Source organism: Felis catus, chromosome E2, assembly GCF_018350175.1.
Source record: "Felis catus isolate Fca126 chromosome E2, F.catus_Fca126_mat1.0, whole genome shotgun sequence".
Classification (NCBI taxonomy): domain Eukaryota; kingdom Metazoa; phylum Chordata; class Mammalia; order Carnivora; family Felidae; genus Felis; species Felis catus.
In genome coordinates, this window is record NC_058382.1 from 54784713 (window position 1) to 54808996 (window position 24284).

The following is a 24284-nucleotide window of genomic DNA, read 5'->3' on the forward strand; positions in this document are numbered from 1 at the left end:
GCAGGCGCGTTCCGGGGGCTCCCGCTTCTTCTCCGAGCGCTGAGAGCCGGGCCGGACGGGCGCGCGCGCGCGCGGACTGTGCAGACAGGGCGCGCGCCGGACGCGGGCAGCTCGAGGGGTCCCGCGGGGCGGCTGGGGCAGCTGGACCGGACGGCTGACGAGCGGGCGCCGCGATGGCAGAGGGCAGCGCCGTGTCCGATCCTCAGCATGCCGCGCGTCTGCTGCGAGCGCTCAGCTCTTTCCGCGAGGAGTCCCGCTTCTGCGACGCGCACCTGGTCCTCGACGGGGAGGAGATCCCGGTGCAGAAGAACATCCTGGCGGCGGCCAGCCCGTACATCAGGTGAGGACCGGGCCGCGGCGGGCCGGGCGGGGCCGCGCTGCCCGGAGCCCGGGGGCGGGCCGGGCCGGGCGTGTCCCCGGAGCCCCTGGTCCCCGCCAGCCGCCCAGGTCCCCCCCACCCCCAGGCCGGCCACCGCCCGGCGCGCTGTCCCTGCCGGCGGACACCCTGCCGGGCCCCCCGGGACGGTCCCTTAGCTTCGGCCGCCCTCGAGCCGGGGCAGTGCTCCCTGGCGACCCCCGCGGAGCCGGGCCGCTGCCCTCCCGCCCTCCCTGCTCCGTTGCCCACCGCCCGGCGCTCGCCCGGGCCTCCGGGCCGCCGACGCCCCCGGACGCCGTCCTGGGCCGGCCCGGGACCCGCACCCGCACCCGCGAGCAGGGCGGGGCCTCGCCGGGGCCCGGCCGGCGGAGCCCGGCTGAAGTTTGCCCGCCGCTCGCCTCCGGATCGCGCAGTGGGCCGGGCCGGCGCGGCGAAGCGAGCCGGGCGCGTCTCTCCCGAGGAGAAGCCAAACAAACACTTCCTCGCCGGCTGTGGGCGGAGGGGAAGCCCCGCGGGATCGTGTCCCTAGGATCAGCGATCGACCCCCCAAGGCCGAAGTTCTTGTCAGACGTGCCTTCTTACACTGCCAGTGGGCGCTGCATGTAAAAGGAGGGCTGTGCGTTATGGACACACGTTAAAATAAGCTGCAGCTAATTTTAGAGCTCTTACTGTAATTCTCAGGATGCGGTCACAACGGAGGATCGTGAGATTTTGAGAGACTCAGAGGGCATTCTAAAACTTCAGTGAAACAAAGCTTAACCTGATATGCCAGCTCAACTAACCAGGTTAATTAATTAAAGGTTGATTAAGATAGTGCTTAACCAGGTATACCGGATCTTGCAGGGGACTGTCGTTTCGTAGAGCAACTTTCTTGCAAACTGGGTTGCTCTTTTAATAAAAGGGAGGGGGGGGGGACGCTACAAGCTGAAGAAACTGTCCAGTAAGCTGGTTAAATATAGACTCATAGTAGAGAATGTCACTAGAATTGACAGGTCAGAAAAAGCAAAATGAAGTGTAAGGTGTTCTTACTGCTTTGTCCCAGCAGAACTCAGCCCCCAAACTCCATTTTAACCTCTGCATTAGGAGATACCCGTGCTAATTCAGAAGCAGTCCAAGCGCCCTCCTAACTTCTGGCGGTGTTTTGTAAATCTCCCTGCACTCTTTGTGGATGTAAAGGTGGGATGGGGGTAGGGGGGAGTCTTTGTTAGTATGGAATTTGGATTGTCAGTGGGATGGACAGCGCCTAGCTGGCAGCTGAGAGGTTTGAGCAATCCGTATCAAACTGGAATCAGGAGGTCAGAGTGTTCCCTGTACCCAAAGGATTCCCCGTTTGGGGAAATGCTAAGGACGGTTACTTTAGATGCATTATTGTAGTTCTCTAAGAGGCGTCCAGCAGGCTTTTAAGAAAATTGCAAATTGCCAGACACATGCTGTGTATCCCTTTCAGTGCCTGAGCTTTCTCCACACCACTTACACTGTTAATATACTCACTTTGCCCGCCTTCCCCAACCACGCTGTAAGCTCCATGAGGCCAGGGAGTTTTCTTTTGTCCGTTTCTGTGTCCCTGGCAGCCAGAGAGAACGGCACATGTGTTGAATGAGTGATTACCTGCCTTTCTTCCCCAGCAGGTGGGCCATTACATTCCTGGCTCGGTTATATTTCATTTCAGATGCCCAGTTATCCGTAACTGGGAAGAGCCCTGTGCCTGTTTTCCCAATCCGGCTACTCATAGCTGGGAGCTGTGGGCAGATGACTTAATCTCGGCTTCAGCTCACTAGTCTGATAAATGAGGGATAAAATGTGTCTTCGTCTCATTTAATCTTTGACCTGTGCAGGAGTATGTAATAGTGCTTTGAACTCTCCAGGTCTGCACGCGGATCCACAAAGGTAGATCGCTGCTGTGTCTGCTGCATTAGAAAACGTGGGGGATTGACTTGTCACGTGGTGGCAAATAATGAGAATATTTAGTGATGTGAAATGGTACTCATTAATAAAAGCAGTAGTTTCTTTGTTACATATTGCTAATCAAAGTGGCCAAGTGAAAGGGACTTCAGATCTTCGCTGCTCTAATTCTGCTACTTTCCAAATAAGGAAATGGGGTTCAGTGGGCCTTAGTGGTTTGTATTATGATGAAGTTGCTCGTTCTTAGTGGGTGAAGTCAGATTAGACTCCTGGTTAATGACACCTTGTCTCCTACCCATTTATGATACCAAGTTACAACATTACTCGTATGTAACTCTTCTTTATGCAACCTGTACTACTTATCAACTCACAATATGTTATCATTTAAATGTACTTTTACACACTATCTCATTCTGATTTTCATTTTTAACCATCTTGTTCAATGGATAGGACAGATATTTTTGACATTTTATAGATGAACCTGAATCAGTGAGTGTATGTTTTTGTCAGTGACTCTTTTAAGTTTATTTGGCTGTTGAAGTGCTGTTCTTGGGAGTATTTTAAAATGACCAGTCTCAGGGCGCCTGGGTGGCTCAGTGGGTTGAGCCTCCAACTTTGGCTCAGGTCATGATTTCAGGGTTCTTGAGTTCAAGCCCCACATCAGGCTCATTGCTGCCAGTGTGGAGCCTGCTTCGGATCCTCTGTCTCCTTCTCTCTCTGCCCCTTCCCTGCTTGTGCACTCTCTCTCTCAAAAATAAATAAAAAACATTTAAAAAATGATCAATCTCAAAACTACTTACAAGTAATTTGATTTATCTGTATTACTACTTACAAATGAACTATTTAATAATTTTTGACATCAGTGATATCCAGCTTTCATAACGTATCTGTTTTTTTTTAAGTGTATTTATTTTGAGGGAGAGTAAGAATGAGTAGGTGAGGGGCAGAGAAAGGAGAGAGAGAATCCCCAGTAGGCTCCATGCTGACAACACAGAGCCCTACGTGGGGCTAGACCTCATGAACTGTGAGATCATGACCTGAGCTGAAATCAAGAGTCCTCTGCTTAACCAGCTGAGCCACCCTGATGCCGCTATCATATATCTGTTTTGTTTGGAAGGAACTTTAAGTGTTTTTTTAATGTGTATTTATTTTTGAGAGAGAGAGAGAATATGAATCTGAAGCAGGCTCCAGGCCCTGAGCTGTCAGCCCAGAGCTGGACTTGAACTCATGAACTGCAAGATCATGACCTAAGCCAAAGTCAGTGGCTTAGCCAACTGAGGCAGCCAGGCGCCCCATGTTTGGAAGGAACTCTAAAGAATCACGTTGAAACAAAATAAGTTTGCATGTTCTGGTACTTGACGTTTCTGACTTTCCCTTTTGTTGAAGCTTGAGCATTTAGGTCTGTGATGTCATTAACATGTGGATTGGGTGTTGAAAAGTTTAGTAGTCTGAGAAACTATAAAAATTTGAGTTTTGTTTATATAATATCCTTAGGTAGCCTAGTTTAAGTAACTGTCTTAAGCAGTATAAAGTATGATTTGGAAACAATGTTATATATTTTCTGCACTCCCAACAGAGGGAACCAGTTCAATTTTGTCAGAGTAGGAATTAAAGCAGCTCATTTGGCATACTTTCTACTTAATATAGAAAAGTCTTTTAACCTAACCTACTGGTTTAATCTTTTCCTGTGCTCCTTCTTTGGCTTAGCGTTTATTTTTCCTCTGATAGTCTTAGCTATCATACACTAGAAGGACTTTCGGTATAAGAGAGAAAAAAACATAAAACTCAGCTTTAGCAATAGAACCCTAATGTTAACCTGAAAAAAAGTTGGGTAGAGCATGTATGTGTCATGCAGTGTTAGGATACAGATGCTACTGGAAGGCAGGCAGGACTTTCCATGGTCCGTCGTTAAGCTCAGTAAGTGGGATGCTGCTTTCCCAGAACGCCCTCTTCCCAGCTCTTCCTCATTCTGATCCCTGAATGACATTTTCCCTTTGGTTTGTTGGAAAACGAAACCTAAATGTAGCTGACGACCTTTAAGGACGGCAACATTGAATTCGTCAGTATAACGACCCACAGAATCTTTCCTTTCTCAGCAGCCCTGAGACCTTCTGGGAAAGGTTCCCTGAGGCTTATAGGAAATTTCCCTTTCTCTTGAATATTGCAAAGTTTGCTTTGCTTCATGTCTGAGGCTCTTCTGGTTCTGGCACAATCCCATCGATCTGATACGAAGTTCAGACTCTTTTCCCTTGTGAGCTGTGGTGCTTTGGGAGTGATGTACGTGAAAAGGATTTGAAGATGAACTGCGGGGTGGCTCTGCAGGGACACATGCAGGTTCCTGTCCTCTGTTCACTTTTTTGGCAGGGGAGGTGCTATTTATTAATGAAAAATATTCCACATCCGTGATCCTTTAAGAGTCAGAAGTTCTTTGAAACGATGCCATTGGCTTTGGCCAGTCAGAGGACGGAGTCATCTGACTCCCCCATCCTGTGAATGGCCCCACAGATAGCGTAGTTTTTAAACTGGCCGTTGAGCTTACCTGTCACCTTGTCCACCTGGGCCACATTCACCTGGACGGACGCGTGGTCCCTGGCCCCGATGATGCAGTTGCTGGCAGAGCACTTCCACAGCACGGACAGGTGCACGAACTCGCCCACCTTGTTCTGCACGTCCAGGGCGCCTGCTTCCAGCACCAGGAACCCCCGGGAGCGTGGGTGCAGAAAAGCCTCTATTCACTTTTGAGAATTCATTTTGTTTTGGTTTGGTTTTTTTCCTGGGGATCTGTTGGAACCTTACTTTGTTTAGCTTTTCATCCTGGAGAGTAAAGGAAAGAAAGAGTCTCAAGATTTGTGGATCCCTCGATGAGTCAGCCAACAGTGAGAACAGCAGTATTTCTCCCTTGTGTTTTCAGGGAAAGCTGGTCTTTGGAGGGTGGAGTGGAGACACTGGGCCCAGAATCCAGTCTAGATCATCTTTTTTTTTTTTTTTTTTCCAAGTTTATTTGTTTATTTTGAGAGAGAGAGAGGAGAGAGCCTGTGAGCTGGGCAGGGGCAGAGAGAGAGAGGGAGAGGAGAGAATCTCAAGCAGGATCTGCACTGTCAGCACAGAGCCCTTTGCAGGGCTCAAACTCGTGAACCTTGAGATGAGGGTGACCTGAGCCGAAATCGAGAGTCAGACTCTTACCGGCCGAGCCCCCCAGGTGCCCCCATTCTAGGTCATAGTGGACAGCGTTTTTTTTTTTTTTTTGGTTTTTTGTTTTTTTGTTTTTGGCTTTGTGTGTATATGTTGTGGGGAGGGGGTCTGCTTCTGTTCTTAGAGCTTTATTGTATCATTTAAAGTTTTTTTGTGCGTGTTGACATTAAAGCATTTCTTCTGCCCAGTCATACAGGATTTGGTTGGGTGTTCTGCTGTGTAAACCCAGCCCCGTAGAGCTGTTTTGTAACAAGCATTTATTTTCTGCCATTCCCTCTGGACGTGTTCCAAGGCCTGATTATCGATGAGCCTGTTTCGCCATTTAAATCCAAACTTTGACTCATAGATGATGCTGATGAACTACTTAAGGAGACCAGTACGATCTCTGTAGGAAGTGCAAGTTTCATGGCAGCATGGAGATTGTCACCATCCTGTCTTTGGGCATCTGGTACCCACCCTGTACTTGAGAGGCACAAACGTCAGTTTGTTTTGTCCACTGTGTGCAGAGCACGCTGTTCGTGCCCACGTCCCTTTTCCCTTTTCTTTCACTTGTGCTTTGAGTTTGTAGTCACCTGCCTGCAGCTGCTCCTCGGTGACTGTCGTCTGTTAAGTTTCTTAGTGCCTCAGGGTTCAGCTAGAAGCTCCCGGTTCTGGAGCAGTCTTCAGCTCAGTGACGACACCTGCCCCTTGCTGCACCTTCATGGCGACGGGAGCTGAGCTGGGCCTGAATATCTTTAATGGATCTGCACCTTGTTTGTTTTCATCCACCTGCTATACGCGTCCCAAACAGCCGCATCCCAAAGAAGATGAAATCTGCCCCAGAGGGCTTACAGTCACGTGCTGCAAAATGATTTCTTCTCCTCCTCTTCCTCTCTCTTCCCCTCCTTCTTCCTCTTCCTTCTCCTCCTTTTTAGTATTTGCAACTGTGTTTGATTAAATCCTTTTCTTATGTGGGTTTTTCAGATCTGATATTAAAGTATGTTCTGTTTCAGAAGACCAAAGGAGCCTTTTCTCTGGCTTCTAAGGAAACTAAGCCCTTGAAATTGGAGCTCTAAGTTCAACACAGATTACTTATTTCAGCTTAAAGGTATTTATTTATTTATACGAGATGGCGGTCGCCCCTGTTAGTAGCCACGAATGCTCTAATTCTGGAGAGGGTTTTGGAAGGTTTCGAATGAAGAAGCAAATCAATACAATTCTTGTTAGACTAGTGAGCCTGACATAAAGTGAAGTGTTGAATGTTTAGGCTTCTTGTGGAACTTTCCTGAGGATTGTTATCTTGAGTAACAGTACATGTGATAGAAATAAAACGTAGCTCTAATGGACACTGATGGATAAGTCCTCATTCTTTTACCTTTGCCCTTTGACTTCTACCTCTTAGAGTTTGTATTAGTCTTCTTCAGTGTTCTTATGGTACTTTCTGTTAAATAGTTAGAGAGTCAAGCAAAGTGCTTTTCCATAAACTCTGTTTCTTAGGATGTAGATTTCGATAACACAGCCTAAGCGTCCAGATTACAAAGCCACTCTATCCATTGTTTAAACTGTTCATCAGTTTGTCTTATGATATCAAAGTGAGGCTTAAAATCTATTTACAATCCATCAAGAAAACATAATTAGGACAAATAAGGAGTCATTTGGCTTATGCGTACTGTAGGTTAGTCCCTGGGGGAGCCGCATGAGCCTTCGGCAGGAGACAAGTCTATCATTTTGTGTACTGAAGCTGTAATATAAATGAATAATTTGTAAGTGGGAATTCTAGGTTAAGGGTGGAGATGTGGAGGTGTGGGGTGTGACAAGTGGCAGACTGTGGTTGTAGTTCGAGATCCTCCTGTGAGTTCTCTGTTGCCTAAGACGCAGTGAGTCCAAAGAAGGAAGGACATCAAAGGCTCAGGTGAACGTGGCATCTGTAGCTCTTTGGAGGGTCAAGGTCATGTGTCCATCTAAATGCCCTCCAATGCTCAGCCAGAGCTCTTGACGCCTGTGCTCAAAAGAGCAGAGAGTGAAGTCTCCTCTCTTGGTGTTTATGCCAAAGAGTGACTTAGCTATAAAATGATGGTCTCATGTTTGCTGATTTCATTTCTCTGTGAGAATAAATTATAATATTTTTCCCTCATTCAGAGATACTAGAAAAGTGGAACACTTAGGGAAAATAAGATCTGGGTGTAATGTTGTTGGATGAAACAGCCTTCAAGCAATAAAGCTTTGAGAGGTAGCGTATATCAGAAATGGAAGAAGGAAGGGCCGGTTTTAAAAAATAGACTGTTGAGTAATGGGATGTGGGAAAAAAAAAATGCACCTCGTTTTCCTTTGTAGAGTTAATGTGCTAATGGATGTAGAACCTTAAATGTATACTTTGCTCACAGGTATTTTGTGATTCTTTCAACTATTGAGTATTTCTGTATCTTTTTTAGGAACAATTTGAAAGACCATTTTATGCTTGTGATTTTTTTTAAAAAATTTTTTTAACATTCATTTTTGAAAGGCAGAGAGAGACAGAGCGCGGACGGGGGAGGGGCAGAAAGAGAGGGAGACACAGAAACAGAAGCAGGCTCCAGGCTCCGAGCTATCAGCATAGAGCCTGACGCGGGGCTCGAACTCACGGACCGCGAGATCACGACCTGAGCCGAAGTCGGCCGCTTAACCGACTGAGCCCCCAGGCGCCCCTATGCTTGTGATTTTTATATTAGCCCATAGAAATATCACGGGACATGGTTTTGTAGGCACATTAACATACCGGTAACCAGTTGCCTGGGCCTCTGAATAATTGTAAATTGTTTAGTAATACTAAGCTCAAAATATCTTCAGACTTTTGTCACTTAAATTGTACCTGTCAGTCCTTGACTTGGAGGAAACCTCCCTTTTAGGAAGGTGAGGTGAGAGTGAGCCTCTTCTGACACAGTGGAGCACATTCACTGGGCGTAGCCAGAAGTTTGAGGAAAGTGGCCCTGTGCAGAGCCGAGCGAGTCCTGAGATCCTGGGTTTCCCTTCTCTCCTTGCCATCGCCCGCTTCTTTTTTTTTTTTTTTAATGTTTATTTATTTTTGGGAGAGAGAGGGAAAGGGACAGAACGTGAGCGGGGGAGGAGCAGAGAGAGAGGGAGACACAGAATCCCAAGCAGGCTCCAGCTCTGAGCTGCCAGCACAGAGCCCGATGCGGGGCTCAAACTCACGAGCCGTGAACTCATGACCTGAGCCGAAGTCGGACGCTCCACCGACCGAGACACCCAGGCGCCCCTGCCATAGCCCAGTTCTGCTTTGGGATGGAATTAGAGGCCAGTAGGCTCCGTGTCTGTCCAGTCTTCCGTTTCCTTAGTGAAAGGAAGAGTTTCCCGCCAACACCCGGTTTTCTTCCTACACCACAGCTAGTGTGTGCAGTTTAGACCTACCCAAGCAGATATGGGACACTTCGGGTGTGGTTGGTTGGTTAATTGGCTGTTTGTTTGTTTGCTTGCTTGTTTGTTTACCTGCCTGGCCCCTTTTAAGTACTGGTAGCACTGCCTTGTGTGAACAGCTTTGTTACCTGCGTGAAAATGGAAATACCTGTGGTTGGCAGGGAGGGAATAAAATTCTAGTTTTTATCACCTCCTGCAGTTGGAGGTGGGGGGATGGAGGGGGCAGGAACAAAGTAGATGCTTTTTGTTTCCTTTCTCTTCCGTCGTCTCTGCTGTTGGTAGGAACGTGAATTATGAAAATAGGCACCACTGTCACAGCTGTTGTTACATTATTTAGAAATGTCATCACTGCGTTAACCCATACGTTTGTACGATTGTGCTGACCCGTAGTAAACTACAGTTCAAGAATTAACTCTGTCCTGGAGCACCTGGGTGGCTCAGTCAGTTGAGTGTGCGACTCTTGATTTTGGCTCAGGTCATGATCTCATGGTTCGTGGGATCAAGCCCCACTTTGGGCTTTGCGCTGACATTGCAGAGTCTGCTTGGGATTCGTTTTCTCTCTCTCTCTCGCTCTCCCTCTCAAAATAAATAAAACACTAAAAATATTTAACACTGCCCTTTTTTCCAAAGAAGACATATATATGGCCAACAGACACATGAAAAGATGCTCAACATCACTAATAAGGGAAATGCAAATCAGAACCACAATGAGCTATCACCTCATACCTGTTAGAAGGGGTCAAACCAAAGAGACAAGAAAGAACAGGTGTTGGCAAGGATGTGGAGAAGGAGCCCTTGTACACTGTCGCTGGGAATGTAAATTGGTAGGTCACTGTGGAAAACGGTATGGAGGTTCCTCAAAAAAATTAAAAATACAAAGACCATATGATCCGATAATTACACTATCGAATGTTTATCCAAAGAAAACGAAAACACGAATTTGAAAGATACGTGCACCCCTACATCTTTGGCAGCATTGTTTAAAATAGCCAAGGTATGGAAGCAACCTAAGTGTCCATCAGTAGATAACTAGATAAAGATGTGGTGTGCATACACAACAGAGCATTATGCAGCCATAAAAAAGGATGAGATCCTGAAAACAAAAGAAAAAATAAAACCCAAAAAGCAAAATAGCATACGTATACATACAGAGAAAAATCCTGATGGTTGCCGGAAGGGCAGGGGGATAGGAGGTTGGGCAAAATGAGTTAAGAGGATACAGGTCTCTAGTTATGGAACGAGGAAGTCATGGGTATAAAAGGCACAGCACTAGGAATATAGGCAGTGATATTGTAACCGCGACGTATGGGGACAGAAAGGAGCCACCACGCCTGTGGTGAGCATAGCGTTGTGTACAAATCTGTTGAATCACTGTGTTGTACGCCTGAAACTGATGTCACATCGAATGACCACTATACGCAACTAAAAAAGAAATTCCATTTTCAAAAAGTCAGCATTTGTCTCAAAGTATTGAGATGTACGGTTTATTAACTCATCCCAGCAAGAGTTGGCAGTAAAGGGACCTTATATCATTAGTGTTAACTGTTTAGAGACTTGATTATGGGTTTAGCCATTTGTTCCCAAACACACAAGAAGAGACTCAGTGACAGCTAGGTGCTGGGGAGACTCTGGGGCCAGGCGATAGACAAGGGAGCTCACGTTTCACTAGTGGACAGAGTCCTGCACCTCCCGGGGCTTTGTTTTCTTTCTTGCGTGCTGGCTGCTATCTGAGTGCATCCCCCATCAACGGCGTCAAAACTGAGACACCTCACGTGGACACCTAGGTCCCTCAACTGATTTTTGCTACCTCTCTGGGGCTAGTAAAGGAAATGAACGTAGAGCCAAAGACTTTTCAACTTATTTCCGACGTTCACTTAAATTTTCAGTGCTGCGTATCCGAATGTTGTGCAGTAGTAGCAATTTCAGGAACGGGGACAGAATAGACTGTCTTTATTTTTAGAGTAGATCATTCTGAAAGTCTGCTCCAAAAGTAGATTCATTTATTATTTCAAAGAACTTCTGGTTTTATTTTTGTGTGTGTTTATTTGAGAGAGAGAGAGAGACAGAGTGTGAGCAGGGGAGGGGCAGAGAGAGAGGGAGACACCGAATCTGAAGCAGGCTCCAGGCTCCGAGCTGTCAGCACAGAGCCCGACGCGGGGCTTGAACCCACGAACTGTGAGATCTTGACCTGAGCTGAAGTTGGACGCTTAACTGACTGAGCCACCCCAGGCGCCCTTCCAAAAGTATATTTAAAATGGCCCATCTGATCGTTCACTACTGCAATTAAGTGACCCCAATTAATCACATTTACAGAAACACTTACCTTTTTTTTTCTTTAATGTTTATTTTTGAGAGACAGAGCGTGAGTCGGGGAGGGTCGGAGAGAGAGGGAGACACAGATATGAAGCAGGCTCAGGCTCCGAGCTGTCAGCACCGAGCCCGACGCGGGGCTCGAACCCACGAACTGTGAGATCATGACCTGAGCCGAAGTTGGATGCTCAACCTGCTGAACCACCCAGGCACCCTAACAACTATCTTTAAGTAGAGAACTTGGATTCTTGGTCAACTTTCCCTAATATGCTTGTTCATTCACTAAACCTCCTGAGCATTTTTGTGCAGCACAGCTGTGTCCTGGGCACATAGGGCTCCAGGGCCCATGGAGCCCGTCAGAGGAGGCTGCTGCTACCGTGTGGATGGAGGGACCCCTGCTCTGCGGGTCTGAAGGTGCAGGAGGAGGGGGAGGATCTGATGGGAGCACGGTTGGGCTGGGGAGTAGGGCAGGGATAATGCGGGGGGCACAGAAAACGGCAGTGCTGTGGTCCAGGGACAAGAACAGGCTGGCACCCGAGACTGGGGAGCAAAAGGACACCATCGTGCCAAGACGGTGAGTGGCGGGTAGAATGGCTCGAAACAAGATTCAGGGAGCGGGCAGGGCCCTGTCCTTCTGGGTTGGCGCTCGCCCTGCGCTCCAGTACGATTCAACTTCCCCTGTAGCGTTTCCCGGAGTTACCGAGTATGTCCTGAAGAGCTGACTGGGGAGGGGGTCGGGTGCAGGAGAGGGACCCCGTATAATCATCCCACGCAGTGTAGTCCACGTGAGAGTTGAGGTTTTATTTGAAGGGTTGTGGGCAGACGTTGAGGGGCTTTAGGAAGGAGAAGATGAAGTCTTATTTAGGAGGGTGCTGCAGTTGTGGGGACGGGAAATAAGGAGGCCCTGGGCTGGGGTTCATCGGTGAGTCGGGATGACGTGTCTGGGTTGGAGGTGGCAGCAGTAGGACTTGTCGGTGAGAAAACGGAAAGGGCAAGGACTTACTGCCAGCGTTCAGTGAGGGGCAGTTTTAAAAGATTCCGTAAAGCGCAGAACCTGTTGTCAAAGTTTACAGCTCAGTTGTACACCGTTGTGTCCTTAGTTACAGGACGGAAGCTATTTTAGCCGTACGAGTAGCTGTGCTCTGAATGTGCTCCCCTTTAAGAAGGTGCCTTGGTTGTTGTGTGTCCACGGGACCGGGAAGGGACTGGTGTTGCCGGCTGATGTGGGTAGCCCACCACGGCAGCGTCCTGGGCACCGGGCAGTGGCCGGTGTCCAGAATTCGGGAAGAAAGCAGCCCGTCGTCGCTCCCGGGATGTGGGAACCAAGGACGAGGGTGGCGGAGGAGATAGTAGGTTTTTTGAGCCTGGCTGCTTCAGCAAAGTGGGGAACGCGGCATTCTGTTTTGGTGTTGAATGTGGAATAACGGTGCTGAGTACACATCTCAATTACACTCTCCTGGGTCTTGGAAATTCTACAAGTGCCTCACAGATCTGTGCGTATGTGTGTCTCGGCTTGCACGCGTTTCTTGTCTCTGCCTTTCTCGACCTCCTCTTCTCCGGCAGATACATTTGTATTCATCCTTCAGGGCCTGTTTCCAGTATCCCTTCCGTTGTAACGTTTTCCCGACTCTGCCAAATAATCACTCCCTCCTCCAGGCTCCCTTACTGTGTTGCATGTGCCTTCAGCGTTGTCTGTCTTTCATTCCCTGGGGAGAAAGAGAACAGACAGGTGGGCTGGGTACTTTCAAAGCCCTCGTCTTTATCTCTCGGGCCAGAGGCACTAAGTCCGTTACTGAAACCTCGTCCACGGGAGAGTTGAGTTGACTGCTGTCTGTGAGTACCGCCGAAGACGCAGAAGATGAGAGGTCAGGACGCTGGACACACTGCTTCTGGACAGGGTTCCACTTTTTGCTGTAACATTTTACTGAATAGCTGACTGTGTACTGGAGATGGGGGAGAGGGGCAGAATAAACTGTCCTGCAGCAGAGGTTACTACAAAAGAGTCTTTAATTTGCCCTGTTTGAGATGCGCAGTCGACCCAACAGGCCATTTCTGGTGCCAAGAAGCCTGGGAGAAGAAGGGACCAGATTCTTTCTTCCAGAGGAGCAGCTCCAGTGAGAGAGCTTTTGTTACGGCAGGACCAAAGAATTAATCGAGAAGCATTCATTCCCTTGACAACATTTTGGAAGGCACTTTCAGCTCTAAGTTGTTTCGAGAAGTCTGTAACAGTGAATTGTAAATTACAGAGGCGCCTGAAGCGAGAGGGCAGCTCCAAGCTGCTGGAGAGAGTGCAGCCCAGCCTTTCTTAAAGGGACCGTGTTGGAGGCTGTGTTTTTGGTTTTGTTTTTCCCGACCGCCACCATCTCCTTTTTTAAAAAGAAAAAAACCAAAAAAACAGAAACAAAAAAAACCTCCATTTCCTAGCCTTCACTTAATGCTTTGGTTTGAACTGCCTTAAAAGGATGAATACAGAGACAATAGTCAATGCATATCAATTCTTACTTTTCCTTTGAACGTTTTCAGTTCTAGCTCCTCTGCCTTTGAAATGGCATACAGCGTCCTTCTAACTCTGCGCGTTGGGAAAGAGAACGGAAGGTGGGTAGACACTTGGAAGGGAAGGTCCGTTTGTACCCCGCGGCAGAAGAGACCCAGAGGAGCCAGTTCTCGGTCAGCGCTGTGAGAAGCGCCCCCAAGTGACAGGGCTGGCGCTGGACGTGACCACGGTGCGTGGGGTCCTCACGGGCACAGAAGGCGCCTCTCTCAAATAGCCTCTGAAAATGCATCCCGGGTAGAAAATCTGGAACTGTCTGACAGGTCGCGGCATGAATGTCTTTGTTTTATTCGCGTTTCCGAAAGGTCAGGGTGTGACCAGGACAAGGGCTCCGACTTGTTTCATTCTAGAGGAATTTTTTGCTTCACAAGTTGCTGCATCATGATCCTGCCTTTGAACTCGTCTTAAAATTTTAACGTGCGTTTTCAAACCTTGTCTTCTAAGAGGTGACTTTTATTGACTGCTTTACTTGTAAAATTACAAGAACCAGATTTAAATTTTAAGAATCTTTTTTTTTTACACACACACACACACACACACACACACACACACACACACACACATCATGGAAAATCACATGAGAATTACTGTGTCACCCTGAATTCTGGTTGTGAACAGGGTAGTTAATTGTTGTAGTCGTAAGCCAAGTGGACCTATCACTTACGGTTCATCTTTCCCTGGAAGTCATTTTATAGCCCTCCTGTCTCACAGCTCAGTATAACGCCCGCCCGTAATCATCCTTGTAAATGGCCAGCTGTTACTACATCATACTGCTGTGTGATGCAATTTGCTTCATCATTCCCCTTTGACATTTTAATTCCCAGTTCTTTTTTCTTCTGAATAGTGACTCTATAAACAAATTAGAAAAAAAAAAAAAAGCTTTGGTGTTCTTTCTTCTTTGTACTTTTTGTAGGTGCATATAAACCCACTTTGGGGGCTGTGACCTCAGGATATCTGTTTCTGAAGATAGAAACCACCCAGGAAGATTGGATTATCACGTAAAGGCCCTGGCGTATCTGATGGGTTTTTTTCCCCCTCAGGTCCATCACGATGGCCTTGTCCCTTTCGCAAGAGTTTTCTCAAAGTTACTGCTATTTTGCATATCTGTTAGACTGGGGTTTCAACTGTTGTGTGCTTACTCCTGTAAAAAAATATTTAGGGGCGCCTGGGTGGCTCAGTTGGTTAAGCATCCGACTCTCAGTTTTGGCTCAGGTCATTGTCTTGCGGTTTGGTGAGTTCGAGCCCCACGCTGGGCTCTGCAGAGCCTGCTTGTGATTCTCTCTCTCTCCCTTCCTCTCCCTCTTTCCCTCCCTCTCCCTCTCCCTTTTTACCCCTCCCCCACTCACACTATCTCTGTTTCTCTCAAAATAAATAGATAAACTTAGTAAAAAACAATTTTTAAAAAAATATTTAGAGCAGGGGTTGGTAAAGTTTTTCTGTAAAGAATCAGAAACTTTTTAGGGGGCGCCTGGGTGACTCAGTCAGCTGAGCGGCTGACTTTGGCTCGTGTCATGATCTCGCGGTTTGTGAGTTTGAGTCCTGCATCGGACACCCTGCTGTCAGCACAGAGCCCACTTCGGATCCTCTGTCTCCCTCTCTCTCTGCCCCTTCCCTACTCATGCTCTCTCAAAAATAAAGATTTTTTTAAAAAAGAGGTATTTCAGGCTTTTCGGGCCACCTCTGTCACATATTCTTCTTTGTTTTTGTTTTAACAACCTTTGAAAAATATTAAAACCACTTGTAACTCAAAGGGCGTACAGAAACAGGCTGTAGGTTGTAGTTTTTGTTGACCATTGATCGTAGAGTATTCAATTTTTTAGACTTTGGACGTGGAAACCCTAACTCTGATGATCATCTCTAAAGCTGTTTAGATGAGGTTATGATGATTTGCAAGCCAGCCTCACACTGAGCAGAGATGCACAGTCCAGGCTGATTCTCCCTGGCCCGCTGTCCCGTCTTCTCTTTCTTCCAGGAGATTGTTGTGTTGCATAGCTCTTCCTTCTGCAGTTCGTATTTTTTCCCTTCTCTTCTGGCTCCTCTGCCCCAGCACAGAGACGTGCTCACGTCACCGCCTCTACTGACACACAGGAGACGTGCAAATGTCCTGTGGATGCGTCTCTGCATCCTCTGCTACAACCACCTGGTCCTTCAAACAAGAGTCTCTCTTTATCTTGTCCGTGGTCTCCTCTCCTCTTTTTCCTTCCCTCTGTTCCTATCTTACCACTCCATAAAACTGTTCTTTTAAAATTGCTAAGGGGTACCTGTGTGGCTCAGTTGGTTAAGCGTCCAACTTCCTCTCAGGTCATGATCTCACGGGTCGTGGGTTCAAGCCCCACCTTGGGCTCTGCCCTAACAGCTCAGAGTCTGGAGCCTGCTTCAGATTCTGTGTCTCCTTCTCTTTGTCCCTCCCCCACTCATTTTCTCTCTCTCTCTCTCAAAAATAAATAAACGTAAACAAATTAAAACAAATAGAATTGCTAAAATAGAATTGCCAAATCTAGCGAAAACCTGGAAGTGTGTATCTGACTTGACCTGTCTGCTGTATGTATCACTCGTGGCCATTCTCTTGACACCTGGTCTCTCCAGGCTTCTGTGATGCCTCTTGTCCCTTTTCACCTGCAGTCGGCTTTGCTGGCTCCCCTCCCCGTCTGCCCCTATACGTGATAAGGTGATGCGGCCCAGGTTTCTGTCCGCCCGTCTGCCCTCTCACGACATCATCTACTCCAGAGACGTCGCCTGCTCCTTGGCCTCTCTCCTGAGCACCAGGCCTTGACGGCCTGCTGCAGGGCCACCCTGCCCCCCAACCCTGGCAGGCTAGCTCCCCTCCCCCAGGTGGGTGGTCCTCCCTTCACTGGGAGAAACTGCGGGTCCTTGGGGATGCACCTCCCTCTCCCTCTGCACCTAGTGATGCCATGGCCCATCATTTTAACCTCTCAGATCTCTGCAGCCTGCCTCGCCTTCACCATCACTGCTGCTCATGTTCCAGCTGTTACTAATTCCGAATGGTGACAGAACTGGTCTGTCTGCCTCTGTGCTCGGTCCCCATCAATCTTCCACACTGCTGCTACCACAGTGATGCTTCTAGAATGTAATTAATTACATAATACTTAAAACCAATGTCTTCTGAGACGTGGTTGATTCAGGTACTGGAGCAGGAAAAATACTCCGTGAGCCTAGAGTATTTCTGCCAGAAAATAAGGAGGTGCTCTAAAGACCATAGAGCCAACGTGAAAGAACTCTGAGTGGCCAAAGCTGTGGCATTTTGAGCAAGGAAATGAATACCAGTAACACTGGAATAAAAGCCACAGAAAAGAAGAAACATCCATGTATGTAGGCATGAGTGAATGAATGAGTGGATAAGTAAATAAGTGGGGAGAGGAAATAGCTCTTACAGAAGAATTTACATTAATAAATGTGGGCAGAATAAGAGAATTGAAAACCATGGGGCACTTGGGTGGCTCAGTCGGTTAAGCGTCTGACTTCTGCTCAGGTCATCATCTCACGGTTTGAGCCCCACATCACGCTCTGTGCTGACAGCTCAGAGCCTGGAGCCTGCTTTGGATTCTGTCTCTCTCTCTCTGCCCCTCCCCCCCGCTCATTCTCTCTCTCTCTCTCTCTCTCTCTCTCTCTCTCTCTCTCTCGAAAATAAATAAACATTAAACATGTAAAAAAAAATAGAAAATCATCATTTAAACACCATACTAATAATTGTTACAGGCAAGATCCACCAGTAGATACTAAAATTAGTGGGCAAGAGTTTGAGGAGAAAAGGATATTCGTATGTTCTCAATTATCCCTCTATTAGTTGGAATAATGACAAAGGGATAAATAGAGACTTTAACTTGAAACCCAGTAGACACCATCTTGGGCGAGTGGCCAAGGTTAATATCATACAGATCGACATCCTTATACGATGCACAGAAGGACATCACATCACATCACATCTGTAGGGTTCCTGTGCAAAACACATAGCCTCAATCTAATCATAAATTAAACCCAAGTCGAGGGACATTGTGCAAAATAATTAACAAGTAGTCACCAAAGAGGGCCTTGAAAGATGGACTGGTACAGTTTGGAGACACAATCGTAAACTGACGTTTGGAACCCTAGATTGCACCCAGAGAGAGGACATTACAGGGAAAACTGGTGAAATCCGAATAGAGTCCATAGTTTATGTAACAGTATTGTACCAATCTTTAGTTCTTAGTGTTGATAATTGTAGTAAGATTATTGAAACTATTAATATTAACAGAAGCTAGATGAAGGGTATACAGGAACTCTATGATTAACTTTTATATAAGTCTAAAATTATTTTTTTTATTTTTTTATTTTTTCATTGTTTATTTATTTCTGAGACAGAGAGAGACAGAGCATGAGTGGGGGAGGGACCGAGAGAGAGGGAGACACAGAATCAGAAGTAGGCTCCAGTCTCTGAGCTGTCAGCACAGAGCCCAATGCGGGGCTCGAACTCACAAACCGGGAGATCATGACCTGAGCCGAAGTTGGTCACTCAACCAACTGAGCCCCCCAGGCACCCCAAGTCTAAAATTATTTTAAAATCAAAAGATTTGGGGCCCCTGGGTGGCTCAGTTGGTTGAGCATCCAACTCTTGGTTTCGGCTCAGGTCATGATCCCAGGCTCGTGAAATCAAGTCCCACGTCGGGCTCCTCACTGAGCGTGGAGCCTGCTTGGGATTCTCTCTCTCTCTGCTCCTCCCCACCATCAAAATAAACAAACATTAAAAATGTACATCTAAAAGTGCTTTTAATAAAAATTAATAAAAGGTTTACAAAAACCTGAAAACTCACGTGCAGCTCCATTTCCCTCGAGGTGAAGTCCACACTGTGTGTGTGTGTGTGTGTGTGTGTGTGTGTGTGTGTGTGTGTGTGTACAGGTCCTCCAGGAGCTGGCTTGCTCCACCCATGCTGTGTTTCTCTTGCTCCGGCCTTGTTGAACTACTTGCACCTGTCGTTCCTTGAATGTACAATGCATACGTCATCGCGTTTCGCGGCCCCCCTTCTCAGTGTAAAACACCCAGCTGAGGCCCGGTGCAGGTGTCACCTCCGTGAAGCCTTTTCTGACCCCTCTCCCCAGAGAGCTGACTTTTTGCCTCCCTTGTACTTAGCATGGCACCTGCTCCACGGTATTTACAATGTAGTATTGCAGCGTCCCCTTGGTCTCCTCCTGCGTCACTCCTGTGACAGTTCCTCAGTCTTCCCTCAGCTTTCTTGGCCTTGGCACTTTGGGTGGGTGCTCTTCAGTTATTTGGTAGACTGTCCCTCCCCTTAGGTTTGTTTGATTTCTTACAGTTAGATTCAGGGCATTGCATTTGTGACAGGAGTACCACAGGAGTGATGTGGCGTCCTTCTCCGTGCACCCAGTGAGGGCCCCCTAACGTTGGTTTGTCCTAACATTGCTAATGTTGGTTTGGTCACGTGGTTAAAGATGGCATCCCCTGGTTTAATGCACTGTTTCTGTGTAATTAATAAATCAGTTAGGGGGCGATACTTTGAGATCATGGAAGTATCCCATGCCTCACCAACGTTCACTCGCTCACTTTCGTGTCCACTTGTGCCTTGTAACTTAGTCACTCCTTCTGTTATTTATTAGTTAGACTCCTGACTTCCTGGCTTACGCAGCTGTGTAGAGAATAGCCCCACATCCTAAGGTGGGGTCAACCTGGGGAAGAACAGCCGTCCGGCAGGCTGGAAAGAGATTTATTGGGGGGTATAATGCTAGAGGCTTCACACTCCTAGAAATAACCGTAACGTTTCACTTTACTGACTGAAGCCCGTGGTTAGAGGTAATGGTTTGTGAGTTCCTTGAGATTGGGGCCCACCCCCTAGCTGAGGTCTGATTTCTGAATCCACACCTTATAGCAAAGTCGCTGGTGTCGCACTACAGTTTTTACTGGGTTGGTCACACTTCGTGTCTCTCCCGCCAAGGGTCGTCGTGCCTGTGCAGGTGTAAGTGATGTCACTCGTAGCTGTGCTTGTGCACAGTCCCTGTGATGGCCCCACCCGACCCTGGCACCTAAGCGCACACACCGTCCTGCTGCTGAAGGTGGTTCCCGCTTTGTGTGTTCTCGTTTCCAAAAGCATTATCTTCCTTCAGATTCGTTTTTCCTTTGTTCAGATCACATGACTCAAAGGCATACACTTTCTGTGCTCGTATCTCTTCCAGATATTGATGTAATTGGTTCCTCAGAGCAGATCTAAATAGGAACACTGTATTTCATCTGCAGAGCGGATGATGCGCTATCAGACAGAAAACAGAAGACGTGTTTGTGACCCCTTGTGTGCAGCGAGGGAGGGGCAGGGAGGTGGTCAGGGATGGAGAGCACTGTGGCCAGGACCTCTCCGGACTCGTTCCTGCGTCTTCTGTAGTGAAGTGGTTCTGTTCCGGCTTCCGTACTACAGGCCTGGTTGGGAGGGTGATGCCTGAACAGCAAACCCTTCGTTTTCCGGAAACCTTTCCCAATCTTTGCATTTTTCCGTGCAGCGCACCGGGGGTGGTGAGCAGAGTGAGGTGAGGGAGCGTCCAGTTAGTTGGGTCCATTCGCAGGCCACAGACCTCCCGTACGGCCACCTCAGAGTCCAGCATACACGGGCTGGAGCACACAGGCAGGTGGTGGCACTGTGGGCATTCGGGTCGCTCTGCCGTAGCGGAACACGGGCTTCTGGAATTGCCGACTACAGCACACGTCTGTAGGATGCTCCCCTCAGCGTGGCCGAGCCAGCGGGATGCTGTGCGGAAAAGCTCACAACCGTTCGGCCGGTCAGTAATGCTGTGTCTACGCGGGCTGCCCCTGCGCTGCTGTTACTTTAAGCTCATACATACTTGTCAGTTGCCCGTTCAGAACCAGCCACTTCATGAGGTGAGGGGGTAGAGCGGTCAACAAGACAGGGTCACTGATGCGGTTTATGAGACGATGATAAAGTCTCTGCAGAAAAATAAAGCAGGGAAGGGAGGAGTGGTGTCATTTTCGACAGTGTGGTACCTGGGCTACTCTTTGGAGCAGAGACCTGGAGTGAGTGAGGTCCGAAACCATGTGACTGGGGAGTCGGGGGGCGGAGGGAACATTCCAGGCAGCAGGGGATGTGTCACAGTCAGCTGAGGAACTCTTTAAATGTACAGTCTTGGACCTGACTCAGTTGGTCTGGGATGGGACCCAGGGATCTGGTTTTCTCTAAGAGCTTGCCAGAAAATTCTGGGAAGCCAGGTTCAGGAGCTCCTCTGAAACCCATTCAAATTATGAGTCATTGCAGGATCTGTGTGAGGAGGGAGGCGTTGGGTGGTAAGCAAGTGAACACTGTAATCCGTCTAGGTAAAAAGAGCTGGAGGCGAAGAGAAGGGAGTGGAGGGAGATTCATGGAAATAGTGAAGGGGAAGAAACAGTTCAGAGCCTCCAAGAGCGTGCGCCCCACTGCTGTCCCGCTATCCTAAGGGAGGAGCGCGGCCGGGCCCCGTTCTCCTCCCTTTCCCACCTCCCACTTGTGATCTGTGCCCTAGCCGTGCAGGGTTAGGCTGGGGGCGCTTCCCGGCCGGGTCCTGTGGCATCGCGCCCGCCCCTGCTTCCCCTGCCCGCTGCTCCCTGACTTAGGCCCTGTGGGAGGAGCGCTGAGTGACTGGTGACTGGCTCGTTAGCCTGCACCGGTGCCGGTGCCGTGGGAGGGCGCTCACCTAGAGGCCCGGGGCACCTGCTTCCTCTCCCACCGTGGGGGGGCCTGGGGGCTTCGTTGGGCCGCCCACCGGGACCCTTGCTCCTGTCTCAGGTACCCACGTAGATGCTTTTCTTTCACGGAGACGGTGTTCTTGGGTGGCAGGGCGCTGAGAAAGACGGGTTCCTGCCTTCCCACCCGTAGGAAAGCAGGCCATAAAAGGCCTTGTCATGAGAGGATGCCATCTGTTGATGGAAATCTGACCTGCAAATTAGTACTTCATTAAGTTGAATGGGGACTAAAACAATACATTTTTAAAACAGACTTGATTTTTTTTTAGAGCAGTAAGGTTCACGGCCAAATTGAAAGGAAGGTACAGATGTGTCCCACGTACCCCCGTTTCCCCCAGCGTGCACAACCTCTCCCATGGTCAGTGCCCCCACCAGAGTGGTACGTCTGTTACAGTTGATGGGTCTGCCCTGACCTATCGCTGTCACCCAGAGCCATGGCTTGTGTTAGTGGTCACTTTGGGTGGTGTACATTTTGGGGGTTCAGGCAGATGTACGATGACAGCGATCCGTCATTATTGCCTCATACGGAAGAGTTTCACTGCCCTAAACATCCATTTTGCATGTGGTTTTTAGGAGCTCATGAAGATCAAAAAGGAGGGGGGAGCATATATAAAACAGGTTCCCCCCAGGAACGTAAATTCTTAGTTGGGCATGGAAGTGGGGAGCCTAAGCCCCTCTGCACGTATCTCAAAGAGCCTGATACTGATAGCGGTCCAATTTGAGGTGACGTGAATCACTTAAAACTCTGTGAGTAATGCCCGTGAATCACCCCAGAATTTCTGTAAATCTTGACTTAAACATTACATTCTCTTGCATTCTATTTGAGTACATTTCCTTGCTTTCAGACTTATTCTCTGTCCCTGTTACATCAGATCCCATTCAGTGATGTCTAAAGTGGTTCTTGGAAGAAGGAGGACCAGGCCCGGTTACCTGGGCATTTAGACACCTTGAACTTTCTCAGCACTTGGCAGCCAGTGGGAATAGAATTATTACAGCAGCTTCTTAGCTAGTAGCCAACAACTTTTTTTCTTACAAAATCACTCTTCAGTGTTGCCAAGAAAAAAACAAACAAAAAAAAAAAAAACAAAAATTGATTTTGTTTCACACCTGTTCAACTTCAATAGGATGGAAAATAAATGTTCACCCAGAGGAAAAATAAACTTGCACGGCACAACCCACAGAAGGCGTGTCATAAATCGTACCTCACCGGTTGGCTTGTGGGACTCCACAGGACGCCTCCAGAGCTGAGTCTCTGCGCTAACTTGATGGCCTGTTTCAGCAGCTTTGTCCAGAAACGTATGGGGGCTGGAGAGCTCCCAGATCACCTTATCTAACCTCTTCTTTTTACAAATGAGAAAACAGGGGCAGAGAGGGGAAATGTCTTGCCCTAGAAACAAAACTGGGGAAGAATGTGACGAGCGTGGATATTTATATCTGAACACCTGAGGCCCAATTTTATACTACTCTCAATTATTTCTACTTTTTTCAGAGTGTGATGAAATTCTCCAAAGTGATATGTTAAGGCTACCGCATTTTCCAGGAGAGAGTTTATAAATCGACATCACATCACAATAAAACCCAAGGGTATTGTGACTTCCAGTAAATTTACATCTGACCCCATAGCTTCCTAGAGCACAGATGAAGGACAGAGAAAAGAACAGTTGATTTGCCACCTTTTTTTTTTTTTTTTTTTTTGATGGGCTTTCAGAACAAAACTCAGTTATTAACGCATTGGGTTAGTTTTTTTTTTTTTTTTAAGTCATTAACACATTGAGTTCAGTTCACTGACTTCTCAGTTGTCTGTGGCAGAAGAGAGAGAAGTGGTGTGTACAAGACAAGAAAATTCTAGATAAAAAAGGGAAAGCTATGGAGAAAATGTGTTGGTCTGGAGAGTGAGAAGGATAGTTAATTGGTGGGTCTTGTATAAATTAAGGTATTTACTGAAGGAAATAGATGTCAGACAGAATGGAGCAAAAACTAACAGGATTAAGAGACTTAGTTGGGGAGTCAGAAAAAAATGAAGACAAAAAAGGGGGAGAGGGGCCCCTGGGTGGCTCAGTCAGTTAAGCGTCTGACTCTTGGTTTCGGTTCCTGTCGTGATCTCACAGTTTCGTGGGTTTGAGCCCCCATCCGGCTCCACGCTGACAGCAAAGCCTGCTTGGGATTCTCTCTCTCCCTCTCTCTCTCTCTGCCCCTCCTCCACCTACACTGTCTCTGTCTCTCTCAAAATAAATAAATAAATTTTTTAAAAAGGGAGAATGAGACACGTTTGAGGTTACTAAGTTGGAAAGGGATGGCAGCTCTCCAAGAAATGAGAGAAGAACAGAATGATGGTAGGCTCTGAAGCAAGACTATTTCAAAATAGATTTGAGTGACTCTTACCAGCTAGGACTGGAAGGGACTCAAGAGCAGCCTTCACTGTGTTCTTGATGGATGGGTGGCCACCCAGCCTACTAGGACATCACCTGCACACCGGTGATGGGCTGTGAACGGTCACCTGCCATAATGCAGGTGCACACATGGAGGTCAAGAGTTTAGAAACCTGTCACAGTTTGACAGAGTAATTGTATGTCTTTTGAATCTGATAAGATCACTGGAGTCTGCATTTTATTATGTGTCTTTTTATTTCATTTTTTTTAATAATTCATTTTTTCGTTGAGGTATAAGTGATATTATGTTAGCTTCTGGTGTACAACATAATGATTTGATACTTGTATACATTGTAAAATGGTAGTCACAGTAAGTCTAGTTAACAGCTGTCACCTTACATAATTCCAATTTTTTTTTCTTGTGATGAGAATTTTTAAGGTGGTCTCTCTTAGCAACTTTCA

At 47.5% G+C, this 24284-nt stretch overlaps 1 protein-coding gene and 1 pseudogene across 2 annotated transcripts in view; one reads left to right on the top strand and one right to left on the bottom strand.

Annotated features, from left to right (window-relative positions):
- Window positions 1-23: 23 nt before the first annotated feature.
- GAN (gigaxonin) overlaps window positions 24-24284 on the top strand; it is a 51346-nt gene continuing 27085 nt past the window's right edge. The window contains exon 1 of one of the 2 annotated variants that reach the window (XM_023246127.2): window positions 24-340. In XM_023246127.2, the coding sequence (XP_023101895.1) occupies window positions 174-340 (167 nt within the window). In that variant the 5' untranslated portion in view covers window positions 24-173. The remainder of the gene's footprint in view (window positions 341-24284) is intronic. The other variant, XM_045045580.1, reaches the window with a different exon arrangement.
- Window positions 4696-6172, bottom strand: LOC109494667 (annotated as a pseudogene).